Source organism: Octopus bimaculoides, chromosome 17 (assembly GCF_001194135.2).
Source record: "Octopus bimaculoides isolate UCB-OBI-ISO-001 chromosome 17, ASM119413v2, whole genome shotgun sequence".
NCBI classification, from domain to species: Eukaryota; Metazoa; Mollusca; class Cephalopoda; order Octopoda; family Octopodidae; genus Octopus; species Octopus bimaculoides.
Window position 1 is genome coordinate 45973656 of NC_068997.1, and position 10000 is coordinate 45983655.

Below are 10000 nucleotides of genomic sequence, written 5' to 3' on the forward strand. Positions count from 1 at the left end.
AACGGAAACTGAAAGAAGCCTGTCGTATATATGTATATATATATATATATATATATATGTATGTATGTATGTATGTGTGTGTGTGTATATGTTTGCGTGTGTGTTTGTCCCCCCAACATCGCTTGACGACCGATGCTGGTGTGTTTACGTCCCCATAACTTAGCGGTTCGACAAAAGAGACCGATAGAATAAGTACTAGGCTTACAAAGAATGTCCTTGGGTCGATTTGCTCGACTAAAAGGCGGTGCTCCAGCATGGCCGCAGTCAAATGACTGAAAAGAGTAAAAGAGTAAGCCAATACTCGTCAGTTTAGCAAATCAAGTGACAAAAGTTTCTATAATTACCTGAAATCTGCAAATTATCAATTCCACTATGGTTTTCTTCCTCTGAAGGAATCTGTAAGTATAAAAAAAAAGAATCAAAAATCTAATTGCCATTTTTTGCTTATATCTGTAATTCAATTGAAGTTAACTTTGATTAAAGTTAATCAAGACAGACCATTGATAGATTTGGAGTGAGAAATTTACATTTTTGGAAAACAATGGACAATGCCAGAAGGGAGAAAGGAAGAGATGTGGGTAATCAGGAAGTACACCGAAGACTGTGGGTTAGCAATATGCAGGCTCAGGCAAAGCTGGTTATAGGTCCATGCCAGATGTGAGATGTAAATCTCATTTCAAAAGATAACAGGCCAAGACAAGATGTGAGATAAAAGCTCCAATTTCACACTGCCCATCAAGTGTTTTAATACTCAGTGCTAAATATATGATTTACTTATGATTCACAGGTGTGTGTGTGTGTGTGTGTGTGTGTGTGTGTGTACATATGGTATGTATGATGTACTTACAAGTAATACTCTTTTACTTGTTTCAGTCATTTGACTGCGGCCATGCTGGAGCACCGCCTTTAGTTGAGCAAATCAGCCCCGGGACTTATTCTTTGTAAGCCTAGTACTTATTCTATCGGTTCTCTTTTGCCGAACCGCTAAGTGATGGGGACATAAACACACCAGCATCGGTTGTCAAGCAATGCTAGGGGGACAAACACAGACACACAAACACACACATATATATACATATATGCGACGGGCTTCTTTCAGTTTCCGCCTACCAAATCCACTCACAAGGCTTTGGTCAGCCCGAGACTATAGTAGAAGACACTTACCCAAGATGCCATGCAGTGGGACTGAACCCGGGACCATGTGGTTGGTAAGCAAGCTATTTACCACACAGCCACTCGTTAGAATAAAAGCCCTACATAGAACTATTTATAACAAAACAATTCTTTACCAAAGGAGCCCCATTTGCTACTAACCGGGGAAGAGGAGAGAGAAAGGCTTTCTTGAAAATCTTCAGCCTATATGCACCTCCTACCCCATCCCACAGACATGCACAAAAACATCTGCTCAAGCCTGGTAATATGTGCATCAGACCCAAACAGGCTGACAGGAACACAAAATGGTATGAAAAGCTATGAAATGAAGATTACAGATTACTTCAACGGAAGTGAAAGGTAAGTTCTGTTATACTGAGGATGTGGGTATTGCAAGTAGAGTTACTACAGGAGGTAGAATTAATAATAAAATAATGGGTTTCACAAAACATAGACATGCATGATGTTGAAATGTATGTAAGTAGCAGGTTTGCTTCCACTGTTGTAAATACTTGTCTTCTATTACAATTCCATTCACATGTACTGTATCCCAGTTTTTAGAACAGATATGCTACATGTTGTAAGAAGGATGGTTGCATGTTGTAAGAAGGATTGCCAATAAGATAAGCACCTGATCCTAAAACAGTTTCAGAAAAAACTGTCAACCCAACCCAGCATGAAAAAGCAGACATAAAACACGGGTGACAAGAAATATTGCTTTCAAATTTTGGCACAAGGCCAGCAGTTTTGGTGTGGGGGGAAAAATCAATTACGTTGACCCCAGTGCTCAACTGGTACTGATTTTATTGACTCCAAAAGGATGAAAGGCAAAGTCGACTTCAGCAGAATTTGAACTCAGATTGTTAAGATGAATGAAATGCCACTAAGCATTTTGCCTGGCATGCTAATGATTCTGCCATCTCACTGCCTTGGTGACAATGAATATTATAATTCCATTCCCCCTGTTCAAGTAATAAACCAACCCTAGTACTTGGCTGATGCTTTTAATTTTATCAACTCCAGAAGGATGAAAGACAACGTCGACTCCAGTGGGATTTGAATTCAGAATGTAAAGAGCCACAACTGAATAACAACAGGCATTTGTTGATAAGTCTACCAAAGCCACCACCTAAGTGTAATCTGCTGGACGTTTAGTGTAAACTTGTTGCTCAATTGCTCTAATTTATTTTCATTCCTTTTTAACCAAAACACTCAAGAATACCTGGGAATGTTGTTTCTAAAGGGAGTAACTCAGTTTACCTATAGATTCCATATTTAAAAAGGTCAGGGGAGAAAACAATTTTTTTTTCTTTGTTACTTGTGATTTGTGATGTTTGTAAGTCCATACTTGTTACTAATTACATTTAATTCATTACACCGTGTAACACAATTTTTGCCCTTGGATAGTAACTGTTATTTCCTATTTGCTTACCCCTAGAAAGAATGAAATATGGTTAATATTTCCTTCAAACTTTGCTTTTGTAAAATTTATTCAAACCCCTCTCAACACATGGCTATGTTGCTCCTCCACTACTCCTGCTCATGATCAGAGATGCACATATTGTCAGCCACTAAGGGACACAATACAGTTCCATATTTAAGAGATGAGAAATTATGTACATTATTTACATTTGACAGATATTTGTCCTCATCTTGTTTGTTGTTAACAACAAACAAGACGAAGACAAATATCTGTCAAATGTAAATAATGTAACTAAGGGACATGCTCAAGTGGATAAGGTCAAGTAACTGATAAGCAAATCTGTGGTATTGAGCAGAATATTTGCTATAATGATATTTCTGCTTCAGCAACTCAGCACTGAATCTGTCTGAAATGTAATGAAAAATAGGTCAGTTTCAAAATACTGATGTCCAGGTCACAAAAGCAAAATCTGAAGGGAATAGCAGTCACTTCCTTTGATTTCTAGATAGAGTCAATTAAGAAATAACATTGACTAAAGACAAAAAAAAACAAGTACTTGTATCAAAAATCAGAGGGATCTTAGCTGCAAAGGGGTATCCAGTAAACCAGCAAATACGGTATATTATTATTAATAGTTTAGCCTTAAAACGTTTGGAAAAGTATATATTGCCATGAAAAATACCATAAAAAATCGCAGATGATATTTATGATTCTGCGAACAATTATCAGTTCCACAAATAACCGGGACTACAAATGCCAAACCGCAAATAAGCAAGGGTACACTGTATTTATATTGCTATTTATACCATTATATTCTGATTTTTTATTATTTTTAAGTTCTAGGTTCAGTTTGTGTTTTTTTATTTTCATAGAAATGATCTAGTTTCCTAAAAACATAGTCAAAAAGAAACCAATACCATGTGTGGGAAAAAATGACTTTCTGACAACAAATCAATGCTCAACCAAGGTAGACCTACATAAGACCACATGGATAATAATTCCCTTCACTAAACATTTAAAGACAAACTTTATAAAATCTACTACAAAGATTATTAATAAAAACTTTAGAAACACTAGATACGCAAAAATATTTAATAATAAACATATAAGATTCGGATTTTCAGTTTCTCCTAACCTTTTCAGGATAATATCTTCATTTGATAATAGGAAACTTGTGCACGCAAGTAATGTTTCGTTCCTCTCTCAGGTTAAGCAAGGGGAGTCCAGCCTTACTTCAGCACCCTGTTATAGTGTTAAAAATATAAAATGTTACCTATGTATTAATGAAACATTTTTCATCTTTATGGCTAGACTCCACTTGCTCAACCCGAGAGAGGAACGAAACATTACTTGCTTGCACATAGGTAAACATGCATTCTCTGGATATAATTAAAATTAGTTAATTCTCTAATCCTCCTCTCCCATAGTAGTACCCATTATTCACCATAACCATAGATAATTTGTACTTAATTGACTGGCCAATGGACCAATTAATAAATTAAATTGATTAGTTTATTGATTAATGGCTACCCCACTTTGTTAAACTCAGCAATTTTACACCTTGAAACAAATACAACCCCCCACCCCTAGTCCAATAACTTTTACCATTTCCTCCCACATAACACTCTCGTTAATTAACAACTCAATATCAACTGTTCACTTTCTATAGTCATACGCACATAACTGTATATTCATGTGTGTGCATGAATATATATCTATATCTTTATGGCCGCTTGTGGATGCACAAGTACATTCATGGATATGTGGGTGTAGACCCATATGTGTGCGAAGGGGCACGGCAAGATAAACATGAACATGCACTCTTATACACATCACCCTCCTAGTTTCTAGCTAGTCCCCTTGACCACCCCTCTTTTTGTTATCTGATAAACTCCATAACCCACTTTATTTTACTTTTGATATTTACCATAATGAGTTAGTCATTTTCACTCATATAAGAGTATATACTTATATAGATTCACAAAAAAAATGTATAGGAATGTATATATATATACATATATGCGACGGGCTTCTTTCAGTTTCCGCCTACCAAATCCACTCACAAGGCTTTGGTCAGCCCGAGGCTATAGTAGAAGACACTTACCCAAGATGCCACATGGTTCCGGGTTCAGTCCCACTGCGTGGCATCTTGGGCAAGTGTCTTCTACTATAACCTCGGGCCAACCAAAGCCTTGTGAGTGGATTTGGTAGACGGAAACTGAAAGAAGCCCGTCATATATATGTATGTGTGTGTATATGTTTGTCCCCCCAACATCGCTTGACAACCGATGCTGGTGTGTTTACGTCCCTATAACTTAGCGTTCAGCAAAAGAGACCGATAGAATAAGTACTAGGCTTACAAAGAATAAGTCCCTGGGCTGATTTGCTCGACTAAAGGTGGGGCACCAGCATGGCTGCAGTCAAAAGACTGAAACAAGCAAATGAATAAAGGAATATATATACATATATTTCTTGAGGGTGTTCTTTTCCTCTGCAGTCTTCAGGTGCTTCTCCATCCGATATGCCTCAAAGTCTCTTTTCATTTGTTGACAAATCACTCCACTGAGAAGGGAATATTCAAGGTGATCTTCAATAGTCCTCTTCATATTCTTCCTCTTCTCGAGTAACTTCGTAGTTTCTTCCGAGACTCTTCCCTTCTTCTCTCTCAGACACACTCCCTTAGCCTTCGTTAGACACTCCTTTAGTTTCCCTATCAGTGAGTTGTAGTCATCGTCTATGTCGTCTCCTTTGCACCAGGTTTCCTGCATGATGGCTTCCCGCACCTTTGCCTCGTTGAAGACTCTGACGCATTTTCCCTTCGACGCCAAATGCATCGCCTTCTTCTCCCTCGTCCCGTCGATGAGGACCCTCGCCCTCCCCAGACAATGATCGCTGCCAGTGTTGAATGGCGTCACGATAGAGACGTCATGTAATATTCTCCGCTTATCGACCAGGATGTAGTCGATCTTGTTTCGATGCTCAGAGTTCAGCGATACCCAGGTCCATCTCTTCTTCTTCTTCCTGAATAGGCTGTTTCCGATGTAGAGCCGCCTCGCCTCTGCCATGGTAACCAAACGTTCTCTTCTCTCGTTTCTCTCTCCTATGCCAAATCTCACGACGTACTCTTCCTCTTGTCATCCATGTCCAACCTTTGCGTTGAAGTCTCCCATCACAACGGTGTAAGTGGACTTCACAGCCAGCCCTTTGTCTAGCTGTCGAGAAAATTCTTCCACTTTGCCGTTGCTGGCACTTGTGGGAGCATAGGTCGGGACAATCTTGAGGGTGGCCTTCCCTGAGAGGTATACGTTCAGTACACCAATCCCTGATGATATGAATTGGCAAGAAGCAACCCTCAAAGACCTTTCCTTACTTACAATGAATCCGAATGGTGGTCGGCAATGATGAAATAGAGGAGGTAAAGGAATATGTCTACCTGGGACACGAAGTGAATATGTGCCAAGACATCGAAAAGGAGATCTTGCGGAGAATATGGGCCGGATGGAAGGCGTTTAATGGCATAAGGGATGTGCTCAAAGGAAGGTTGGACAGGACCACCCGCGCCAACCTGATAAATAGCACAGTTCTACCTGCAACGTTATATGGTAGTGAAACATGGGCTACAACAAAGAGAGAAGAGATTGGTAACAGCTCAAAGAGCCATAGAGAGGTCAATGCTTGGAATCTTGTTGAGAGAGCACATCAGTAGTGAGGTGATCAGACAGAAGTCTGGCGTGAGTTTAGATGAGCTGGACACGTCGCCCGGCTCACCAATAATCGGTGGACCCATGCGAGCAGAAATGACCACTCAGAAGGTCTCCACGGCGGTGGAGTTACGATTTTAGGAGGGCGATTGGGACCACGTGGATGAGGAAGGCACAATCCAGAGAGGAATGGACAGTGTTCTGTGACCAGTGGTGTCAAATGGACGTCCATCGGACTGGTCGATCAAGGTGATATATATATATATATATATATATAGAATCATCAGCATCGTTTAATGTCCGTTTTCCAGGCTGGCATGGGTTGGACAGTTTGACTGAGGTCAGGAGAACCAGCAGCTGCAACAGGCTCCAATCTAATCTGGCAATGTTTCTACAGCTGGATGCCCTTCCTAACGCCGACCACTCAGAGAGTGTAGTGGATGCTTTTTATGTGCCACCAGCACAGCAGCCAGTCAGGCCGACCTGACATCAACCACATTCGGATGGCGTTTTTTCCGTGCCACCGGTACAGGAGCCAATCAAGTGGACCTGGCCACAGCTACGATATTGGTTTTACTTGACTCAACAGGTCTTCTCAAGCATATCATATTGCCCGATGCATCAGGGGTATTCTTAACAGGGCCAGATATGCATGGCTGCGATTTCACTTTAGTTGCCGGTTCTTCTCAATCACAGCCATCTGGTTCACCAGTCCTCAGTCAAATCGTGGAAGGCGGACGTTAAACGACGACGACAATGATGATATATATATATGTATGTATGTATGTATATATATATGTGTGTGTATGTATGTATGTATGTGTTTGCACCCCACCATTGATTGAACCGATGTTAGTGTGTGTACCTCTCCGTACACTAGCGGTCCGGCAAAAGAGAACAATAGATGTACTAGGCTTAAAAGAATAAGTCCTAGGACGATTTGTTTGACTAAAGGAGGTGCTCCAGCATGGCTGCAGTCAAATGACTGAAACAAAGAAAAGAATAAAAGAATGTATGTATACCTACATGTATGCATATATAGATACATGTATGAATATATATATATATATATATATGTGTGTGTGTTTATATATATATGCACATAATTTATATATGATATAAACACATATATACACACACATACAATCATGTATGTATACAGATGTGTGTACATATTTATATGTACACACGCATCTATATACATACATGCATGTATGTATATGTGTGTATATATATATATATACCTACATGCATGCATATATAGATAGATATATGAATGTATGTATAATGAATATGTGTCTAATTAGAGGATATATTAAGCTCGTAAAGGGATGGTTAGATCCTGCTGAAATGAACTGATAGGTCAGCATGTAATATCTCAAGGTATGTCTTTTTCTCTGATGAAATAATGCACAAATTTGTAATTAAATTATGGAGTATTTAATGAAATTTAATGGAAGCAGTAAAGATGACCAATTTGTTAATATTAGATAATTATTAACTTCCTTCTCTCAATTTTCTTTTCTTCATTTAACTATGTGTGTGTATAGATAGGTTGATAGATTTACACACAGACATATATATATATACATATACATATATGTATGCATATATAGATACATATATGAATACATGTGTAGTATATAAATATATACACACACACACGCGCGCGCGCGTGTGCATATATAGATATATCGGTGGATTTTTTTTATTGCTTATCGTATAAATTCTGATATGCAGAAGACAGAATCCCCCCAAAAATTGTGAAACTTCGTAAAGATAAAAAAAGTTAGGGGTTTTAGTACATGCTTACATCATAATTTCGCCGATATATATATATTTACACATACATACACGTGTGCTTAGATACATATATATATACACACACGTGTACAAATAGATACCTACACATATATATATATGCACGCATATGTAAACACACGCACACATATAAACTCATATATATACACACACACGATATATGTTTGTGTATATATACATATATATATATATATATATATGTATACACACACAAAACAAATGCATACGTATGTAGTTATGTACATCGCTATAAAAATATATGTATATAACCATATACACTATATATATATACATACATTTAAATATACATACATACATTTATATATATATACATACATACATTTATATATATATATATATATACATACATACATTTATATATATATATACATATTTATATATACAGGCATTCCTACAGAAATGTTCTACACACGCACATATATAAAGTACATACAGAAATGTTCTACACACACACATATATAAAGTACATATATGTAATCTTGTGTGTAAAATGGGAACGTTCCTCATCTGTGTGTGTGTGTGTGTATACACCTTTTTATTTATCTTATAAGAGTAAATATTCATGACGTGTAGCATACATTCTTTGGTAAACCTTTTACCTAAACCGATTCCAAGTGTTTAGTATATGTGTATATTTATCATAAGCAAACAAGTGACGCACAAACGAAGTATAAATCTCTTTTGAAAAGCCTGAGACCAACCCGCTGTTTTTCAATTACAGAGAATAATACGAAGGAGATCCAAGAAACTGTCTTTTACTTACCTTCTTCTCGCAAACTCCGTTGTTCTTTCTACTCGATTCTTCTGATGCGTTTTCACATCTTAGACGTTTTCCTTCGACATCTCGGTCAGCTAAATCCATGTGAAGAAACTGGACAATGTTTCAAAATTCGGAGAAATACAGAGAATGCGGGGTGGAGGGATAGAAATGGTGTTGTAGGGGGAAGAAAAAATTTGAGAAATTGAAAAGAAACAAAATACTAAGCTAATGATTTAGGCAGAAATTCAGTGAAAAAAACATAAAATAGAAACTATAAATAAATTGAGAAGAATAAATTATATATATATATATATATCTTCACACAGATATAAATATTACTTAGAACAACAACAAAACTAAGCCGAACAGAAGAGAAGAGAAATCCCGCAGCCAAATACATACATGAAATAATTTTTTCAAAAGAATAATTGCAAATTGAGGTTTAAAAATATTGTTAATAAATATAGAAATAAATAAAATTAAATAAATGCTTTTTCAGTGAAAAATATTGACGTAATCAAATTTTATATTTCGACATTTTTTTAATTGTTATCTGTGTCGCTTGAAAACTTGTGGAGTGATGTGTATGAAATGGGTATGTACACACATGAAAATAATGTGTGTGTATATATATATATATATATAACCTGGGGGAAATACCCAAAATATTGAAAAGAATTAAAAAAGAATTCTTATTTCTATAAATATTAAATGATTAGATTCATTTTTAAATTGTATCAAATGTAAACTAAAAAAATGTAGAAACCTTTACAAAATTTGACTGAATAAGTAGTAGAGAGATAAATAAAGTATAAGACAGTCGATAACCAGAATAGCAGTAATTCCAGTAAACAGTTAAAGACGAGAGTATTTGGAAGACGCGCCAATACTTGAGGAATGGGAACCCGAAAATACACTTATCAATTTTGGAAATTAATTTTTATTTTAGTCACTTCTTTATTTTTAATTGTTTATTTTACTTTCTCTTTTAGATGTAATTTATGTTGACGTTTGAAATTGAATTTTAAAAAGAAAGATTTATTTAATGGATTTTTTAAAATGAACCTCTATTCAAACTAGATTATCTGCCCTTGACTACATTTTCCTTTTTTCAAGGTTAAC

At 36.7% G+C, this 10000-nt stretch overlaps 1 protein-coding gene across 1 annotated transcript in view; it reads right to left on the minus strand.

Moving 5' to 3' along the window:
• The window catches only part of LOC106879420 (SAFB-like transcription modulator), a 28847-nt gene extending 19589 nt beyond the window's left edge, over positions 1-9258 (minus strand). The window contains exons 1-2 of the mRNA XM_014928975.2: positions 8882-9258; positions 345-396 (exon numbers count right to left, since the gene is read on the minus strand). Coding sequence (XP_014784461.2) covers positions 345-396; positions 8882-8980 — 151 coding nt within the window. The 5' untranslated portion in view covers positions 8981-9258. The remainder of the gene's footprint in view (positions 1-344; positions 397-8881) is intronic.
• Between the last annotated feature and the right edge of the window lie 742 nt (positions 9259-10000).